The sequence below is a fragment of the Gallus gallus genome, chromosome 11, assembly GCF_016699485.2.
Source record: "Gallus gallus isolate bGalGal1 chromosome 11, bGalGal1.mat.broiler.GRCg7b, whole genome shotgun sequence".
Classification (NCBI taxonomy): Eukaryota; Metazoa; Chordata; class Aves; order Galliformes; family Phasianidae; genus Gallus; species Gallus gallus.
Genome location: NC_052542.1, coordinates 15940537 through 15963037, shown reverse-complemented (window position 1 = coordinate 15963037; position 22501 = coordinate 15940537). Strand labels below are relative to the sequence as shown.

Here is a 22501-nt window from a genome sequence, read left to right as displayed (position 1 = left end):
TTACATTATTGCCTTTCACTTTGTCATATCCGGAACTGATTTGGCCCTTGTGGTTACAGATGTAGAGAATGCACTGAAAATATGGCTTAACTGAGCTATCAACAGCATATGACAAACAAAGGCCATAGATATTTTGGGCAGAAATTATACTGCCAGAAGAAAATACAGGCCAGTAAATATTCCTTTGTTTTATAACATGGAAAAAGACAGTGAGAGAAATTATCTTCAAAGAGAAGGAAGACAGCTATGAAAATACAGCAATGCTATACAAGCCAAATACTAAAGCAGCCATCTCTAACCATACAAAAATCAAACCTTCACATTTACTATATTTATGCTTTCTAAAGTCGTCATGTAGAATATGCTGTTTTCTTTCAAGTCTTCTTCAAATCAGTAGAACTGTAGTATGCATCTTGTATTTAAATACAATAGCTAAGTATTTTAATCAGTAAGCCAAAGCAAGTGGCATTACCTTTATTAATTGACACTCTCCCTGCCCTCACACCACATAATTAGAGTATGTGTTTGTAAAGGGACCTCATACCATACATCTAAAGACTGATATGTTTCTTCTTAATACATGGGATAAGAATACAAGTTAGCAAGGCAGAAGGAAGGTTTCTGAGGTCATTAACATCTCAAAATAGTAGTTACACATTCAAAACCATGTCACAATGTTTATGTATATATTAAAAGATATATCTTTAGGAAAATTGGGGTGTCACATAGAGTGACAATGCTGTCTCTTCACACCTTCTTTTCTATTTCTACACAGACACAGACAGATTTCTAAAAGTAAAAATATATTTTACTATCATTGCCTGAAATGAATTTATAAACATTTCCAGATTTCCATAGAAGCAGACATTGTCTAACAATACATTTAGGGGCTAAATAAGCACCCAAGTTTTTTACACACTAGTCAGAGGATACTCTTGGGACAAACAGGATGTAATCAATACACATTTCTTCTTTTGAAAGGAAAGTTTGGAAATTAAAGTAAATAGCACTCTGAAGGCATGAACGGTTTTCACTACTGATGAGTGCAATTAGTCCCTAGTTGTAAATACACTGTGTTGTCCTAACACATTTGTTAATTATGTTCAAAAAAGTTAAAATAATGCAATATTTTAAATACATTTCAACCATATGTTGACAGGAATCTAAAGGGCAATTCTAAGGCCAGTTTGTTAGCAAATACATACTTGAAAGGTTTGGATCAGGCTCTTCATTGTACTTTTCAGGAGAGTGTAATGACACTGCTAAAGTGAGCAACTATGGCTATTGCAATTTATTAGTGAAAATTAATATTCTTATTGGCAAAATTGTCACTGCTTCTTGTTTATTCCTTTTTCCTTGTTTTTGTAATCTTCCTACTTTCTTTTTTAATGTTATTCAATAGGCATTTATGAAAGAAGTAATTATTCAAGTAAAATTGCAGCAATTTATTTCAAAATATCTGTTGTCAAACTGCTAAAATTAGGCAAGGAAAAATATATAAAAAATACATGTAGAGGGAAAAAAAAACATTTAAAGAGAATGAATGTCTTCACAACAATAGTTCCCTTTTCTTCTCTAATTACCTGGAAATTAGCATTCCTAGGGCTTACTTCTCATCTTTTGGGAATATTCCTTAAAAACTGCAGAGCTTCAGGAAGTATTTATAATAAAATCCAAACTAGCTGTTATTAGGTAGAACTTCAGTCTTTAGTTTTCTCCAGATGCCAGATGTAAAAACTGCACGCTAATAAGGTGTGAGAAGGCTAATAAGGTAGGTGAGAGAAAGGAGTACTGTGGGAAGGGCAGGAAACTAGGTGCATGCTTTGCCTGAAACAAGAACCTTCCCCCCCCCCCCAGATTTTCAGTGCTGTTCAGCAGAATTCAACTTGCAAGGAAAAAGACTTCCCTTGAAAAATTTCACCTGTAAGTTGAATTTAAAGCTTTTAGGACCATAGTTTTCAATACAGAACTGACAACAGTAGCTTTTTTACAGCTGAAGTACAGAAGCCAGGACAAAACACATTGCTCTCATCCGTGCTCCCTATCATCAAAAGACCTAAGCTAGAATGCAGGCAGGAGGGACTTCTCTGCTTTCCCCCATAAGAACAAGAGGAGAAAGATGCCATTAGTGAACTTGTAAAATAAGTTTTCACACTAGCCAAGCTCGGAATGATATACCTTGATGTAATTTTTCACCTTGTGGTTGCACTGTGTTTTGGAAATGAGGTATATACACTTATTAAGATAAAAGAATAGCACTGAGAAAGTCTATCACGTTGAGATAAAAAGATGTCTAAGTACTTTCCTCATCCATTAAGGAACATCTTTCCATTCAAAAGCATGCTAAATTAAAATTACATGCAACATCTTGTGGAACACAGATGGCAAGTTCTTACCTCCTTCTTGGTAAATTCTGGTGGGTGGTCGTTTTTGTCATCAATAAGAATAGTGGCAGTTGCAGTTCCAGTAAGTCCCACATCATGGCCGCCCATATCCTTGGCTTCAATAACCAGCTCGTACTTCGGCGTTTCCATTGTCTGGAAAAATTACAGAAAAAAATAAAATCTAACAATTACCTATTACTTTTATTTCACACGAATATTTTAATTTGGTCCATCAAAGCATGGTATAGAAATGGATCCGGTGACAGTTAATGTTCTACAAAAACATAAAGCATGACAGCGGAATCCTTGTTTGGAATACAGTAAGAAGGAATACAGGTGAATACTGGTAAGCGGTATTTAACCTATTATTTAAGAAGGTTAAAAAAGAGAGAAGAAATTAAAATATAATTGCTTTTTAAGAGAAAGCTTTCACTTCAATGCACTGGTATTTAGGAGCTTGTCTCATCAGTGTTATGATGGGTACATAATTAAATACTAATGCCACAATCTACATATACATTCATTTTATTCTATTAAATCTAATTCATTCTGCATATTAGCACTTAGAATGGTAATCTAAGTTTGCTTCACAGTAAAAACAAAAAAAAAAAACCAAGAAAGTAGTTTCTGAAACAGGCAACAACTATCTGATATTTTACAAAGTAATGTGATTTATATCTGTGTATCCAATTTCTATGCCTTGGTTACTTATCTGACTGTCTACCTCTAGTAGAAAAAGACAGCACTAACAACACAGATCTACAGGAAAAGCCATCTTTATTTTACCCACGCTGAAAAACAGGGGTGACTTGGGGAAAACCAAGAAATTGCAGCCACAGCTCTGGAGTGGAAATGTTAGAGCATTTGTAATTCACTTCTCTCACATCAGACATTAAGTACATCTGTTTGTTCACTGTACAGCTGAATATTAATACATTCCATCAAAACTTATTACCAGCATCAGAATCTTCTCCCATGAAACACCCAGAGTTTTGATATAGATTTCAGTGGAGACTAGACTGGGCACCTAGTTAAAATGATTATTTTCCCATTTGTATGGTTGTCTTACATGGAACCATCTGCCTTAAAGACCATATGTGCTGTATCACTGATGGAGAACACAGACGGGAAGGTGCTGCAATCACCTTTAAAGCTACATGGTAAGAATATCACATGTAGTGGATTTTTAAAACTTTCTAGAAAAACAAGTCTGGAACTCAGGAGAAAAGCTATGTAACAGCACCAGAAAGGGTGGTTCACTCAAGTGCTTTTTTATCCTCAGAGCAGCTCTATCAGACATCTGTGCATATAAGAACCAAGGCTGCACATCTTTGACATCACTCATCCCGTGTCCTTCAGGCAACACTACTCCAGAAAATGAACATGCAGAGAGGAAACTCATGTGAAATTCCATATAGCAACACTGATCTCTGTCTGCCATCCATACGCTGCCTGATGAAGCAGAACCAAAGAGACAGGAATGGGGCTTATCCAGTAGCAGAGAACATCTCACCATCTACAGTTTAGAACAGGCTCAGTTTTCATCCCTAGCTTAGTGAAGCAACCTCCTAGGCCGCATAGTCTGCTTTATAGCTAATAGATTCAAAAGCGTTCACTAAATAGTACATTGTGTGTTTTCCTGGGTACATACAACACCCTTCTTGGAGCACATGTGAAAAAGGAGGCTCCAATTCCTGAAGGATTTTAGGCCAAGACAAAAGCAACCCAATCAGTTGCTCATCAGATCAACCTGTCACAAAGCAACATATTTGCATGTACAATCAATGAGTCAAGCCAGAAGTCCTAAAAACATATGGACTACTAATCAGTTGTCACTGTCACTTTGAGAATCCTAAGAAAAGTATTCCCGTAAGTCTTACGTTATTTCTTGAAATTCATCACAGAAGGCAGCAAACTCAGAACAAGATTTTAATTTACATCATAGTATAAATATACATGAAGAAATATTAGTGATGTCTCCAACATAAATTCAGGTTATAAAGTGGAATGAGATTTACATTTTTCATATGTTTCCTTTCTAAAGTGTTTTCAATGTATTAAAAACTGTATGAAACTTCTCTCCCCTTCTCTAAATGTAACTTTTTCATTATTTTCATTAGGAAGTTATTATTATAGTATGGAAAACTTGCAAGGCCATTTATCATTTCATGTTTATAAGTGTCCTTGCTCAAAAGAAGCCCTCTTTTACTCATAAATTGGCCTTTTTTTCTTTGAAAACTGTCCCATTTTCTGTTGAAAGCAAGCCTATTTATGCTAGAAATTATGTCTATTGCAGCAGAAATTTCTGTGACAGGAGTCCAATGCTTAAGCGTGCAATAGAATGCAGAAAACATTGAATTTTGAGTAGTATCACATATCATTATGGATACTTCACACTTTTCCTGCTATGCAGCACTTTCTACATCTAGTTCTGTCACCAAATATTTGCTTTGTTAGGGAAAGCAACTCCCAGCACATCCAAACCCAAGAGTCTTGTTCCCATCAGATGCTCTCTTTATATGAGGAGACCGCAGTAGAGGATTTTTTAGCATTTCTCACATTCCAGCTCAGTTACTTCAGCTTTTTCCCCGGCAGCTATTTGGATTTATGTAACGGACTGGTGGATCCTAAGGGGATGGCAGCAGGGATCTCAGGGGTCTGTGTCCAGCACAAGCTGGCCTGGCAGCTCCTGGTCACTGACAGCTCACAAGGCCCAGGTCTTCCGCCTCAGTGTGGTATTTCCCTACAGCCACTTCTGTCCAGTGAGGAATGACAGGTTGAGGGGAGAGGCATGAGAGAAGAGCAGCAGCCCCCATTCACTTCCTCATCACCATTCCTTCCCTCCTTGATCCCTGCTGCACTGTGAGTCTAGGGACAAGGGCAGCACCCACCACTATTTGAGGACCACCCAGTCACTCAGACTATCCCACCAGAACATCGCCTGCCACCAGAGCCAGATCTCCTGTTCCTCAAAGCAGTGATCTGGTCCCTAAAATGCACTTCTGGGAAAAAAAAAAAACAACCAAACAAACACAAACCAATAAAAAACAATTCATTTGGATACTTTGGCATTAGCGATATAAATATGCAACAACTCCCAAGGAAGTGGATCTACAGTTTAAAACAGATAATAGATGATTTTAATAAATGAACGTTAAGTTGCTGTTTCTGTGGCATATTATTTATAGCTGTGACTTTGTGGAGGGTTACACTGTTGAGAGAGTTTGTGTAATTACAGCAGGGGACCCATTCCTATCCCCATAAATTTTCACTGAAGTCATTTAGCCACAGCAGGGGTGACACTGGCAAATTGTTTGGATCGCCAAGGAGGTGAGCCGTGTCAGAAGAACTCTTCTTTGAAGGCCCACCCACTGCCAACTTCACCAGTGCTAACATTTGTATCACGTCTCACTCCCTGCCACCTCAACATCCCTGGCTCAGCCCTGGTAAGGAACATGATAAAGGGCCTTTCTGACATCTTATTTTCTGATTTCTGACAAAGCCAGCAGGACCTGATCACAACAGTAGAAAATAAACACTTCAGTGTGTCCATAGGCAGTTAGAATAAACCAGATGATGACTTGTAGTAAGCGGAGAATGGATCCAGTTAGTAAAGGTTTTCTGTCAATTTTAAGCTTTTAATGTGTATTTCCTACAGATACAGTAGGAAAACTATTAGCGACCTAAAAAATGCAAGCTATTGGTAGTGCTCCACATCACCAGCAGTTACAGTCCAAATCTTGGTTATGTGCTATCACTTGCAGGCTGTAAAGTATTCACGTGGCATTTAAATTCAGCAGGAACTGACAGCTTTCTCAGTACAGTAAATGTAAGACTGGAACAACTGGAACTGTAATGCATGATTAAAGAGAAGTTCAGGACCACAAGTGTTTTCAAACATACAGATCCTGAATTTCCAGTTTTGTACATGGAAATAGGGGCAGAGACAACCAAGAAAGGCTTCTACAGGTAAGGAAGTGAATGTCTTCACTGAAGCCCGGCTTCTTTTCATCTATCTTTAAATATTCAAATGAAGTATCAACTTTTTTGAGCATCACAGCAAGAGCCCAGGGATATCAGTCATTTCTGTATTTGTCTTCACTGATGACCTCAGGAACACAATGCTCCCTAGTGCATGTATTGCAGTGCACAATTAAGTTTTGTTTAAGATCTTAATGAGCTTATAAAGATCACAAAGTGTAGCGCCCAAGTGAGAAACAGAAATTAAGCTCTGGTACTTTAATAAAAGAACACATCCAAGCAGTGCATAATTTGTTTATCTGGATTCAATGACCATGGTAACCTTTTTGTTTAGGCGTGGGAGGAATCAGAGAAAATACAGTTTGTCTACACCATCAAAAACAGATACATCAGTTTTATCTTTCTCCTGAATTTAGGCTCCTAAGTAAAACAAAAATGTTTGCCAATGAATTAAAACAATTGCAACTTTGCATCAACTTCTGAACTTAGAAGGAAAAATCAAGGCGCTTATTTAGATGCTTAACACAGAAATAAATTCTTAACTTCTGAAATTCAAAAGCTGTGGTCAGACATTTTATTTGAATATTAAGGAAAGGGAGTAGATAATAGTTTCACAAGAATGAAGAGCATGAGAAAACTCTTCCAGCAAAGACGTCTTTTTGCCATTGGCACTTGGAGTACTTTTGACTAAAACTAATCTATGAGATTGGCATATGGATTACATGTGTATGAGAGACACTTCTTTCTGCCTGAAAATTGAAAGCCTGGTCCCTGTTAGGGTACTTCCAAGCACAGCGTGCATTGGGAATCCTATTTACTAAAATAATACTTTCTGTTTTTCCAATACAACTCCCTATTTTCAGGAGATAATGTACTGGAAGGACACAGTACTGCACATTTGGAAATCTATTTGTGAAGCTGCATCTAAACTAAGAAGAATGTAGATCAAGGCTTAATCCTCTGTGTCATATGAAGATGGACTGGGTTCGGAATTTTAGGCTACATTAGTTTTTTGTTTCATCTGTAATTCAAAGAGATTTCAACAGTCATTCAACCTATTTTCCTGTAGATGTTCACAACATTGTTTTTACTACTCATATTTAAACTGTATATATAGTAGTTGAAAAAGAATCATCTCAGCAAAAAATGTCATTTTTCCCTTTTGTATTTCTTTATATCATCAGCCTGCCACCAAACTCAGTATATTTTAAGTTTTTCTTCTAGCAAATTTTAAGATCCAGGAAAGGATTTCAGGTTGTGAATGAATCCCTGCATCCCCTAAGCACCTATCTATAAGCTGCAGCTGGACACCAAAGGTCAAGAAGCAACTGGACTCCAAGAAGCGTCTCTTCACTGTTTCCTCTTGCCTGGGTGTCCCTCATATAGTGCCTTCAGCCAGATCTTCATGCACGTTCAGAAAAGGGCACACATTGCCAAAACACCTAAGTCTTCATTTGGCACTGCAGTACTTCCCCTAAAAAGAGAACTGGAAAAGAAGAATTCCCAAATTCACATAAAGTACCCTGTTGCTCAAATCAGAACAGTGCCTGGGAAACAAACATGATACAGAATGTTCAGAACACTCATAAGAGCTTCAAGTGTATTCTCAGCCTTAATATTCTTAATACTTGTTGCCAATGAGAGTTGTGTACTATTTTGTGGCTATTAATATTTTCTATAACACTGCAACAATACCACAACACTTAATTATGTTTACAAATAACAGACTCAGGCATACCAACTTATCAGCAGTGTGCTACCGTATCACAGTTTTCACTAATGCCTGTATAATACAGCCAGAAAGAAAAAATCTTTGAATTTAAATAATTTCAGTTCATGCTAAATAAATGCTTGTGTTCATTTAAGATGGTAATTGCATGTAGTGTGCACCGAATACATCCTATTAAGACATAATCAATCTCCTTGTTAAGTAACAATATCAACATTCAATCTAACATTGTTCCACAGTATGCCGTCAGGATTTTGACAAATGTAGAATTAAAAAAAATGGAATAATGTGACTATTAACAGCTCTAACAGATATAAGGCTTTTATAATTATAATATCAGCTTTTATACTAAATGCCAATTGCTGCAGTGTAAAAAGCACAGCATAGTCTGAGGTTTTGCATTCAGAGCTTGAATTACAGCTTGATGAATTAAAAAAAATGAAGTTTGTAATGCAAATCCTCTTTAGCTCACCAATTTAGAATTTTTTATATCATAAAGGAAGTTCTACAGTTTAATCATTGTAATAAGGTACGCAAGTTATGAAGAAAATCAATATCTGTTTACTACCCATAGGAGAGAGAGTTCATAGGTATATCTGGAAGCAAAAGGAAGACTAAATTTTCTCCTTCAGCAGTTGTTGTTAAAAAAGAAATTGTTTCCAAGTGTGTGATAGAGATGGCTTCCTACATCTAAGGCCACAGAATAAAACACTTGCATTAAAGTACGCCAGCAGATGAGAGAAGGGAGGTAAGACCCTGTTCTCTTGTCCAAACAAGGACTTCAACCTGGTTGTCTCAAATGCTGAAGATCTAAACCTCAAGCTGGCTTCCAGGAGCGCTCAAAACAACACCTCCCTTTGTGAGTATGTATATTTCTTTCAACTAAGTGAATTTTTTCTCTCCCCCCTCCAAACAGTTATGTTTCAGTAATGCGTTCAGTTTTGACAAATCAGCATATTCCCATAAAAATTGTTCTCCTGTAATACCCAATCAGCTCTATTTGCAGTGTTATATATTTCATTTTAACAGTCATGATTTGCAATTCAAATAATCTGCAGACTAAAAGATATTTGCTAAAAAAAAGTTCAAATAATTTTAATCCATTAACATATTAGAGATGTACAATCTGTTTGCAGACAATTTGTGAAGAGAAAGAAGGGCAAAGTTGTTCTAATAAATTATTAGTTGCAAATTATTCAATCATTCTAAGTCCCTGCCATGGGTTGAAATGAGTCTATTTAAATCCAAAGCATAAATGAAGAGGCCAGTTTCTTCAACACAGTAACCCACCATGGTCATCAGTACAGCTTTTCAGATATTTCTATAATAAAGATACCTCTGCTAGGAGGATTCCCTAGTGCATATGAAGGGTGGAAAGGTCACACAATAAAGGTCAGTACACATAAACTATTTTAAACATTCTGTTGTAACTGTAAGAGGAAAAATCATGACTGGCCCTCAAATTGTTAAGCCTGAGAAGACCCTCAGCTGTTGTACAAATCAGCACAACTCCACTGACTTTGCACTGACTGCCACGTTTATTTCCACATGTTTATTAAGCTATTGTTTACGAACAACCATGCACACGTGCTTTCATGCCACAATATAAGATGCTGCATTTATGATAAAACTGGTAGGTTGACACAAATTTGCACTTAGTTCTGTATTATTTTGTATGCAAGAGTCTGCCTTCAGATCATCATGGCATCAAGAGCGTAAGCGCTCCCAAAACATACATTTTGAACAAAAAAAAACCAGCAACATTTCTCAATTCCTCCAAGCACAGTGATGAAGGTAATATCTTCTTCCCTGTTGCAAGTATAATTGAATTAGAATTTGGGAAATCCTCTTATCAGTGAACAGCAACAGAGTGCCTGTGATTGTGTTTGTGCAACAGTCTAGGAACTAATGAAGTTCTAAGCATTTAACCCATGGAGGGTAAACCAATTCAGGATAGAAATATTTCATGCAACAGCAATAACACGTGGCTGGTCAGCACCCCTCTCCATTCCCTGGAAACAAACTGCTTTCCTAAATCATGTGGACAGTGGCCAATGTCGGTTATCACTGATCTTGTTGATAAACATACATCCTGCTCCTGCAGCCCTTAAACAGAGGAATTCTTCACTGAACAAAACAAAAGGATCTGTGAAGCATGCTTATCAGTGCTTGAATTTGGTCCTCCTTGAATCTGAATCAAGTTTAAGAAGCCCTGAAGTACTTCCTGCAGGCTTAGGAGAAGGGTACTCAGCAGTTCCAGGAGATAAATATTACCTTTCACAGAAGTATGTCCCATAAAACACATCTCCAAAGCAGGAGGGAAAAAAAGCTGGAGTTACTTTTGAGTATGACCTTTATATTCTTAACGTGTCAAGAAGAGTATCTGAATAAGGCAGAGGGAACATTTGAAGCAGTTCAGCCAAAACCCAGCACATTTCTTTCCTCGCAAAGTCAACTCTGAACCAAGCAACACACCAATAACATAACATAAGTCCTGAACGCTATATGCCTTTGTAGTCCTGAGCTGTTCTTATTAGCACACATTTCTGCAGGAAACTAAACGAAATGTAACGCTGATTATCTTATGATTCATCACCATCAAACAGTCTATCATCTTGCCAAAGATGAAATTAGATTAACGAAGTTTATCCCACTGAGATCTGCCTGGATGCCAATGCAACAGTTGTGATAATTTACCTCGCTGTTCCAAGATATCACAGATCCACACAATGCCCTGCTTCACTTTTTCATCAAACATCAAGTCCTGGATGGATAATTCGGGCAAATCAAGCCCATTTAACACCAACCAGCATACAACAACAATCCCAGGAAAGCTGCTTGGCTGTGTATGCGGGGTTTGTGTACTCTGTTGTGCCTATGAGGACTAGGAAATAGCTTTCGGGGTGAATTACTCTATAGTTCACAGTTACTACACTTCAATTTGCACCACGGTGAGGTCTTGGAATCTGGCATCTAGATTTCTTTCAGCCAAAATCCAACTGGAGAATGTGCCCTGGGATTCACCTAACACACTGCAGCCATGGTGTGACTTGGTTCCAAGTAGAAGACTAGAGTTTGATGTGAAAGACTGCAGCATACAGTGTGGAGGTCAGTTCCTCATCATCAACTGTTATGCTCTACAGATCTGCTTCTTCTGGCCTACTCTGTTTGCTAACACAAGATGAACCTTCCAGTCCACAATAAACAAGACTGCTAGCCTTTACCAGCCAGTGACAGCAACCTCGTAAGTCAGAGGCCAAGGAAGGAGACAGAAGAGGGGACTAGAACCTACAGATACCATGAAGTTCCGAAGGCTGTGACACAACTGGGTTATGGCAGTCACCAGACAAGTCTGAGCCATCTGACAAAGTACCTGACAGTACCTGCTGCAGGGTTTTTCAAGTGAGTGCTTCATTCTTACCCCCAAACAGATCTACAAGGGCTTAACATGTTTCCTGAACTCAATTTATATCAAAGAATGTGAACTAGAGTGTGTGTTAAGGTCTGTAGCTGATCACTGGGACACAGCTTTCTTGATGATCTTTGCACAGCAGTTTTCTTTCAGTTTCAATTTATAATCATCTAAACCAATATTCTCCATCTAGGTAATAAAAGATAATAAGTTTTATGATACCTCCCTAATGCCAAGTCTTTACATAATCTGTTATCAAATGAATCAAAATGAAGCTTACTGGGTTAACATCAGAAACCACATTCTTACAAATTAGGAACACTTAGGCTGTATTTCCCTTCATAAACATTCCAATTTCCACAACAGCAAGCAATGCTATAAAGGTCAGGATGGAAATTGTGTTCCTGCTGTGTAATCTGCTTTGCAGATTTGTACTGGTGGTCAAAATGCCCAGAAAACTCAATTACTGACTTGCTATGACAACCATACATCAGCAGGTCTAGATGGACAGAGGTTATTTCTAAAATTACTACCCTAATGCAAAAAGCATATTCTATGATTCCAGTTATACAACCTTTGCCTGATGTTTATATTGTTAAATATTAATGGAAGCACTGTCTATTATTTCAGGCATATTATCAGGAACATAATGTTCTAGTTAAATAGGTACATTCTAAGTTGGAGGGTAAAAAAAAAAAAAAAGCCCTCCATGCCTGAGAAATTTAAATGCAATATTTCAATCAGAATAGTCACCAAATGTTAATTTTAATCACCATTATCATTTCCCCCTTAACTTTAATTTTTTATGCAAATCTTATCTTACTCTAGTGTTCTATTGCCAGTAATAATTCCAGGTACCTTTTGAAATAAAGGGTCCTGTTGAGAGTGTAATGAATCAGTAAATGATACCAGTTTCGCCCATGGACAAAAACAATTCTAGTGACAGCATTTATACTCTCATTGGGTTATACCCACAGAATATAAATTGATCTAATTTTAAATCATCCAAGGGAAAATGGTGTAAAATGGATTTCAATTACACTATTGCTGTTTTACAAAATGGCTTATCACACTACGGGGCGAAAAATCAGCCCCTCCAGAGGATTTACTTCCTGACGAAAGGAGTAACAACAGAATCTTCCACTTAAATTTTCTCCAATTCCATTCTTTTCTTACTCAGTCCTCAGCATTTTTTTTATCAGCTTTCTTGATAAAAATAATTACATTTCTTATTTAGATTTCCTACTCTTTCCAATTTGATAAGTAAGTTTTGTTTTTGTTACCCTTTCATAATGCTACTTATACCTTCCAAGAGCATACAAAATCAAAACAGCCAACTCCCACCTTCCTCCCATCAGACGTTGTTTCCTTGTAATCACACTAAGATTCCTACGTAATTAGCACTTTCAGACTACATCTCTGGTACTCTTCCACTACTTTGTGCAGACTTTGCACTGCAGCACTGTTGTTTTTGATAAATGATTATTCTAGTTGCTAAAGTTTCTGCCTCTTATAAGTTTATGTCCATGTACCAGAACTGTATGCAGCTTCTTTCTGTAAATCAATCAACAGCTTTTCCCATTCACTGTAAAAGAAATAATGGATTTCTAATTCATACATTTTATTAGCATACCAAGATAAAAATCTACTTATGGCATGAATTTAATGTGGTCACCCAGGGGAAAACTAGTAGGAAAATAAAAATAGAGTGTGCGAAGATGGTTCATGCAGAAGAATTATCTTCTCAAGGATTTTGGAAGACTGAATAAATGCACAGCTCTGCGCTTAAATAGAAAATCTCACAAAAAAGGAATATTAATCAGAACCCTAGCAGATACTTGACATAAACTATAGGACACATTGCTCAAACAGTAAGAAATAATATAGGACAAACTTGACTTCCGTTCTGTACAGTCAAGCAGCTGTATGTTCTTTTATGTATGTCCTTTGTAGCATAATTTTCTGGCACAAAATCTTGCTCAAGATTGTGTCAGTGTAATTAATTTTTCTTTATAGGAAATACTTATATTTTTATTTGCTGTAATGCCATGGTACTTATTATTTTTTTGCCTGAACTAAGGGCATTCTCAACAAGTAAATATTTGTCTAATTTTGCTGCTTTGCCCCACACAGCATCACAAGAAAACTGGCATACTCCTGAGGATCTGTGATCCTGGCCTTCCCATTCAAGGAGATGCTCTGCCAGGAGGTCTGAGGTGTGGCACACTAGGGAGGCTTCTGATGATCGTCACTGAGAGATCAGTAAAGTTAATGCAAAAGTTCCTTTCAGTTTCAACAGGTCCGGGTGATACGTTCCCATGGGAAGCAAACTGCACAACTGTCTCCTCAGGAAGAAACACTTTGTGAGCCAAATCATTAAGCATTTGACCATTTAAGGCAGGATATTGCACTAGCAAAGGTCCAAAGAAATCTTATGCTCTCCATTTTTATAATGAGACATTCAGTTAACATTCTTAATAATGCCTTACTGTAACTTTCTAGAACATATATAATTTGGCAAAATGTATGGATTTGTTATAAGATTACAGTGAGTTAAGGTTACAAAGCAGGTGTACTAAATAGTACATGAAAATGTCCTACATTTGTGCTATACGATGCTAGAAATAATCAGCATGCCTGGCTTCATATATAACATTCCTTCACAAGAAGTCCCCAGAATGCAGTGTAAATTAAAAATAGGTGATTTGCTGAATTAAGACAGAAATAAAGATAAGAGTTAAAGACTAAGAAGAATCTGCTGTGTTGTTGTTTTCTACATCAAGGAAGAACAAACTGCAATTAAGTGAGCTATTTCTACAAGAATGGAGAGACAGAGGTCAACATCGGAAGTAGGTTATGAGGGATATGGAAGTACCAGAGGTCAGGGAACAAAGATGGATTAAGTTTGTAAAAGGTTTTGTAAACCTGAAGTGCCATTTCCAGGCGGTTCTTGTACACTAAGAGCAATAAAATCAACAAAAGAGAGAATGGGATGGGAGGCACGGCTAGCAAGAAAAAAGAATACTTGCCTCCCCTGAAGAACAGGGAGGAGACAAGGGTACCATCATCATTAAAAGAACACTTCAAGGCTAGAAATCGCTAAACTATATCTGTGGATACAAGAAGCACTACCATACTTGGATGGAAAGGACTGTGCCACAGGGACAGTTTTCAAAATCACAGCCCTGTGCTGCTCCCCTTATTACTTACTATGAAGGTGACGGATTTATGGTCTGCTACTTGTCCAGCAGCATGCTACACTCCACATGTCTACAGGCATGCTCTTAACCTGTTCCTTTTAGTCGTCTCAGCTCTGCCAAATCCCCATCTATTTGTTCTGAAGAGGTACATGTGCAGTGCCTGCTTACTCCCAAGTGCCTGGAGGCCTGATCCAAGTAGCATGGGCTGCTGAAAGTATCCGTACAACCTTGTGTTCCCCAGCAGGGTATTTTAGCATATCTCATATGGTAGAAGACAAATACAGAGCTATAGTGCAGATGAATTCTGGCCATACTCCAAATGTTTTGATAAGCAGGTTTGCCCTCAAGCAAGGCAAGAGCTTTTAATAGCATGAAACAAACTGGGTCAAAAGCCTTTCAGTGCGCTGCATCTTAGACACATGTAGATAAATGTAATTTTGTATTACTGTCAGACATCTCATAAAGATTTGTGATAATGCCAAATAAATGACTGAGGCACCTTTTCAGTTCTCTCCAGATTAGCATTTTCTGTGTCTAGATTGAATACCATGGGAATGCATGAAATCCTCAATCCATATTTATGGATGCCCTTCAACAGCTTTTGGAACCAATGACAGATTTGATGAGACCAATCAGATCAAGATCTAATTCCTGACATTTCTGCAGGTCAGAGATTACATGAAACAGTCAGACTGGAATGCTCTGCAACTTCTACCAAAACTAAGAAACTCTTACATAATTAACTTATAACATTAAATCTCTTACCCAAACCAACAAACAAGTCAGAGTTATGGGATCAGGTTCATGTCCTGGAACTACTTCAAAATATTTTTGTAAAAAGGAATTCAAAGTTGGCATGGCAACTGTAAATCTAATAGGATTTAAATATAATTTTTTATTGAATGCTAAAAATAGAGTGTATAATTGTAACGACAATTCAAGCTTAACAAGAGGAAAACAGTAATAAAAGTCTTACAAGGAACATCCCTCTATTTCTCTCTCCCTCCACCGCTCTCAATGGAAGGGTTTCAAACTATGATTTAATACAAATTCATTATTTGAACTGAGATTAACAAATATTAGTCTCATTATAAATTTTAATGCTATTTGCATAAACTTCATTGAGAGAAGAAGAAAAGGAAAAGAGAATTTTCAAATTCATAAGAAACAAATGCAAGATAGTGTTTAATTTTCTATTACCTTAAAAGCCTATCTAGGTCATTGAGTTAAACAATTTTCTAGAGGTAAAAAAGGCTGAGTTAACACTGCAAGAAGCAGAGCTGATTGGAAGGCAGGCTAGCAGGTATGTGGTGAGATAATTAGCTTAATAAACAGATGGAGGCAACACTCTAAAATGACTGCCTTTTCAAATGTTTGGTGTCTGGTAAGATCCTGTCTGTCAAAGCAGGAATAGAACTATTTGTGAAAATCTAAAATAAAATTCGTACTAGTTACATGTTAACTTATTAAAGCAGATTGCATTCAGATAGTAAAACAGAAAAAAAAAACCAATCAATATCTCTACTTTTCTCCCAGAGAATTTAAAGGCAGCAATGGATTATCAATGTAGAATTCAGTTACCTTTCAGTATCCTCCCTTTATATAGCTTTGCCTTCTCTGCATCTATCCCAGTTTCAAAAATATTTCAGAGGCACTGAATGAGAAACTTGCACATTCAGCTGTGCTTCCTGTAGGAGGGGATCACAATGAGAGATAAAAGCAAGAAAGGTTCTCTCTCCGTGGGAGAGAAACTGTCTGCAGTTCTCTGGGCTTGATAAGAAAATGCCGAATGAAATGCATGATTCCTGGCTAATAATGATTTTTGCCACATAAGAACTGTCTGTAAGGTCTGAACGTGCCCTGGCATACAGTGCGTCCCAGGATAGATGTATTGCACTTTCTTGGGACTGAGAAATACAGATGAAAAATAAAGTATTTTCTTAATAAACAATTAAGTCTTGAGTTCACACAGTCTCAGTGCATTGGGATGAGGACCATGAAAGCAGTATTATAGGAACCTGTTCACACTTGCCTGAAGTTGAGCATGGTGCAGAGGCATACTGAAACATACACAGTGTAAATGAGGCTTTGGCCAGCGTGCGTTATTGGCTTAAAAATTACTTTTGTGAACCAGAGCCTATGAGAAGATGTTGGAGGATAACAAATTTGGGCTCCTCCACACACACTGAAATGCCTTTCAAATACAAAATACAAAGTCTAGTTTTGATCTGTCTCAGTCTTGGAAGAATGAAACGTTATGTTCAGTTTTGTCGATATTTATGAGATACAGTTCCATAGAATCTAAGCATTTTAACCCAAAGCTGAGACGTCCCTCTATCACTATTCAAAGTAGCCATTGGTCTATATCCTTTAGACAGAGTACAACTCCTCCAAGTGTATTTAAGTGTCAAATTTTGTCCTTAGTTCATCTGCAGTGCTCTATTTACCAGAAGTCAATGCAGTTCATCCTAACAGCATCAAAAGGATTGAGATATTAAGCAATATACTATTTAAACCCTTGGTGGAGCAATTTGCTCCTGTAATGGTGCATTGGCATATATTTAGTATGCATATAATATCTAGAAATAATGATACAGAAATGCATTTTTACATGACAATCCTGATGTCCACATCCATTAACGGGATACAACAGCACACCACAGACAGGTTAATTGAAACAACTATAAATGACAGGCTTGAGATCAGGCTGAGAATAGACTTAGAAATAGATTGGAACTTCCTAGACTTCAAATCCAACCACTCCCTCTCTGTTAGTTATAAACAAAAAAGATTAAGATTCCCTTCCTATTTTTATAATTACTCACACAATTTCCTTAATGTTAAATAGAAAATGTACACATTCCTTGTGTTATCCCTTACTCTTACTAATAGACCAGCTTGGCTGCCTAGCAAAAAAGCTGCACTGTGGAAGATTGTGCTCCCCAGTGCTATAGCAGAATGGTAAGAGAAAGCAGTACATGTCCTAATCACTGCTGGAAAACATTTCTGTTCAATTCAACAGTTGGCTGTTTTTATTTTTTTATTTTTTATTTGATGCTATTTTATTTTAAATATTGTATTCTTTACATGGCGCTCCAATTAAAATAAAAGTTTAATTGACTTAGGAGGCAGTGGGAATGGCGGGGCTTCAGGTCAGGTCAGTTGCTGACTACTTTTTTCTGAGTGACACTAATTGGTACATTTGTCTGAGAATTTTAAAGGCAGTAAGCTTTGGGAATATTTGCACAGTTAGCTTGGTTTACGTATATCCTTGTTTATTAGATTTTTCTAAGGAATCAACATGCATATCCTGATTTTCCGGAGACAAGCTTTAAATCCTCTAAAACCCTGGAAGTACTTAGTTCCTACCATTTAATTGCTAATTTTTATTTGATGTGATAGGGCTTTGTGATGATCACATGAAGTCTGATACGTAAACGTTCAGAAGGACAGAACACTTTCTTTTACCTGTTGTTTTTACCTGAGGGATAACAGCTGAGTTTCACCATGTACAAAAAAAAAAAAAAAAAAAAAGAAAGAAATTAAAACTCTAGCTCCTTGTAAAGTTGGCCTTAAATTTCTCAACAGCCAAATGATACATGGCTTTATTTTTCCTGAAGAAGTCATAAAAACTTTCTAGCGTTAAATAAATCAGGACTGAAGAATTATAAAATATACTTGAAAAATATGGTGCATTTCAACCTCGGAAGACCTAAGGAAGGATCTCTGTTATTCATGCTACTTGTAAGCTCTGCATTCCTTCCAATTCTTTATATGGAAAGCTTAACGGCCATGGATTATTTGCCTCATTGGTTATGGTACTAGGAAATAAAACAATGGGAAATATTCATTGTAATACTTTCTTATATTGAACCTGCAGTTGGTTGAAGTATTAAAACAAGCTGCAAGGAAAATTAAACCTCTGAATGAAATGGCAGGTGTGGCAGGTGTATTTATGAATGCAAAAGACAAACTAAAGAATTTACTTCTCATGGTTTGCAGCGGTTATTCTGTAAGGGCTGTTTGCTTTGGGCTTACCCATCTCTCTATCCAGCAGCTTTTCATTCCTTTCCATTCCTAGGTGGCAGTCTAATAACAGAAACTGGGTCCACATGAGCAAAAAAGGGAAGATCCAGACAACTGGAAATAGAACTCAATAGCAGAGACTGTATTTCACGAAGAATGTTGCTGTGTTCCATACAATATTTTCTGATGTGCAATTACAATACATGTTTTATTACTAAAATTACCATTTTAAGATTAGATTAACTTCTGTCCATCCATGCAGAAGTTTGTGTTGGCAAATTTGAAGGCAATAATAATTTGAAAATTCAATACACACTAAAGGCTGATCTCAGGAAAAAAAAAAAGGGGGAAAAAGCTGCGTTTTAGGCCTATTATGCTGAAAATTTAGCTTTAATGTTTGGCAGTTAGCAGTTAGACTGTGTGTGACCGCATATAGGCAAAAATTAATTGGTAAGCCTTGATTTGGAAACACTTGAAACAACGTCCCAGGTGGATTTCTCCTATTACACTCTTAGTATCTCATGAAAGCAGAGAGACAAGGCCGTGTGGGAGTAGGTGCACCACCCCCCTTTCAGGTACATGTGGTGGAAATGTAATTTCCCACTAGTTTATCTGAGTAGCAAATTGTGGGAAGTACTGCACTCTGACTGGTATCAGTGACAAGTAGTTAAGCAAGGCAGTCATATCTCTACCACGTGCATCTGTCCCAAAGAGAAGGTAAAATACTATCATCTGGTGTTTGCTAGATGTGTGGACAAGATTTGGGAAAAAAAACAAACATGGGTGAGCCCTTACTGCTAAATTCATACTCAAGTATGAGTTCAAATTGAAGACAGTGAAGTGAGTCCCAACACCATTTCATTGTCAGTTTCTGCATGGAAGGATTCTATCTCGATATATATTCCTCAGTTTAATACAGTCAGATATTTGAAATGGAGTAACTTCTCTGACTCATTAGAGTCATCTTACCAGCATTATATGAGTTTTGCTTAATTCAAGTCACAGGCAAAACTCAGGACAGTGCTTGTTTTGTCTTATTCCCCGATAACAATAGAAATGAGGCTCTGATCCTTTGAAATAGGAAGCAAATTTTAAAGACAAAACTATCGAATGTACCCTGGAAAATTGTCACTGGCACTGCTATGTTGCTAAAAATACTCCTGCCACCTACCCAGGCTTCAAAGTGATGCATATGGTCATTTTTATTCATATCTGCAGTTTGTCTAAGGAGACCTTTACCTTGTTCCAATAAAAATCAGTGTAAAGCTGCATCTCATCTGCCCATAAAAGAATTACAACCCAGTCATCTCACCACCTTAGACTCTATACCTTCCCTTTCAAAATGAAGAAGGTGAAAGAATAAACTGCCCTGCAAGTCAAAATGAAGCGTGTTAAACAAAGTCAGTTGTGTTTGAAGCTCCTGGAAAGGAGAAGAGAGGAATTTCTCAAGAGCAGTGCACGTGTCTTTCTCATGGCCTGTAAGACCTTTACTCAGAATTAATCGGCCACTTGTAGGCTTGAAAATGGGGCAGGTTTTCATACAGAAAGGAAAAATCAACTAACTGTCACTAAGATAAATGAAGCTAGAGCTGATTCTGAGCAGTAATCAGCCACAATGCTGGGCTGACAAAGAGTACAAGAATATCAGAAGTCCACACTCCGAAACAGTTGGCTTGTTACCGCTTTTTGAGCACCCCTGCTCTGCAAAGGCAGCTTATACAATAGCCATTAACCAGCAAGAATTTAAAATCAGAATCTTGGGCGGTATCTCATACAGCCTGATAGGAAGTAAGGAAAGCACACTAGTTTGTATCAGGGCATGATGCAGCTCCCCTGTCCCCATCTTCAGAGCAGCTATTCCTTCAGGATGCACAACCAGCCTGCAGGGCCAGCAGACCCAGCATTCAGACTGCGAGGACAAGAGCAGGCACTTGGCAGCAAGCTGCTTTTATCCATTTCAAGCATTGGGGTTTATTTATGACAACCACAGAAAATGAATTCTTTAAAAACTAGTCCACTGTGACAGCAAATTTTACATCTGTTTAATTACTTCCTTCAGTCTTTCTACAGTAGTGGAGGCTCTCTTTTTTCGAATGTACTGTGTAGAGTAAGTAACAAAGCCAAGCCTAAACCCTAAATAGAGAAAATTAAAATACATAATTTGCAAGAAACATTTGCAACATGTTTTGACAAAAGCAATATCAAAGCATCATCAGAAACAGTACAGAAACATTAATTTAATAATACATTATTTTTCTGTGAGCAAAGATAACGATTGCTCACGGTTTAGATAGATGATCATGGTTTGCTATACAGAATCAATAGGGACCATTCTGCATGTTTTATACTAATGCTTAACTAAACACTTTAACTTAGGCTTTCAGTCACTGCATATGAAAGCTACATTAGATACAGCTAGACATTAACAGTTTTTAGCCAAATGTTTCACCAACATACTTTATTTTTAAATCATGTCCCCATGCCTCGTGCTTTCCTTCTGTCAATGAGGCATGGCAGCAATTCAAAAATACTGCTTTAGGTCAACACTGAGCTGAATGTGCATCACTCAGTAAAACTGATAAAGAATGCCATTGAAAATACAGTACCTTAAACCCTGGTTAGTACATTCGACGTCTGTCTCATTAATAACACAGCAAAAATGCTTCAGGGATGTTACAGTGGTTAGAATTGATGACTACATCCTTTTTTAGATCTAAGGATGGCAGGAATGTGCCATCAGAGATCTAGGAAGAACGATATGGATTTAGCCTTGCTCACTTCTTCAGGAAGATAAGGTTATTTCTTTCCCAACACTTTTATATTTCGTTTTTAAAATAAATTAATATTTTTAAAGGCCAACCTTGTGGTTTCATTTTTCACTTTGGCAGCTCCTGAAACACAGAGAGTTTCTGTACCACATGGAATATTTCCCTTGTTTTAGTTTAGCCTTCTTTTGTTCTAGTGGCTTACAACAAACCAGTGACCTTTTAAATGACCCTGTAAAAACACAGGATCAGGAAATAAAGCTATCCCAGCTAGACATTTAGTCAGGAACATCATCCTCTAATATCTTAAGGAAGCTGCTTTTTTACTCTTTTTTTCTTCCTCTGAGGCAATTCCTTTTAATCTGTTCTAGCAAGAGTTTTAACAGTTTAGGACCCTTTTGGAAAACCCTGCTGAAATTTCTAATAGTGAAAATATTTCACACAAGTTCAAAGGTTTCCCCTAAATCCTTTCATTTATCAATTTCTCCTATTTGGAATTTATTCCTGAATATTTTCCTATATTCCAGAAAGACACAACAAACACTGAGATTTAAGTGAAACTGAGATCAGCTGAATCAGGCACAATCGGGACACAGAGACTCTGTAGATGAACCATTCATATGGATCCCGTTAGGGCATTCATGTTGGCACATCAGCCCAAAGAAAACAAGCATCCTTATGCATCAGCCCACAGAAATCTGAAAACACTGCCTAGATAATAGCTTTGATATTCTGAAAAGTGTATTATTTTATTTCTTGTGGAAAATAATATCTTGTTCTCCTTTTCTCAGTGAGCATGCACTTCTAAAAGCCTTTTGGCCTTCCAACTGCCTGCATGACCCTTCTGTGCCCAGAAGAAGTTTTGGGCATTGATGAGAGATAACACAATCACGTTAAGGTATTGAACCTCCACTTGTTTCCCTAGAGCTGCAGGTAAGGCTTCTGCTTCACCAAAAATGAAGAACTTGTCTATAAGCAACTAGTCTATAGAATGCACGTGAAAA

General features: G+C 37.3%; 1 protein-coding gene across 7 annotated transcripts in view; it reads right to left on the bottom strand.

The window, feature by feature from the left end:
- The window catches only part of CDH13 (cadherin 13), a 432936-nt gene that overhangs the window by 81397 nt on the left and 329038 nt on the right, over positions 1-22501 (bottom strand). For all 7 annotated transcript variants that reach the window (NM_001396286.1, NM_001001760.2, XM_015292521.4 and 4 more), the window contains one exon: positions 2397-2537. In NM_001396286.1, the coding sequence (NP_001383215.1) occupies positions 2397-2537 (141 nt within the window). The remainder of the gene's footprint in view (positions 1-2396; positions 2538-22501) is intronic.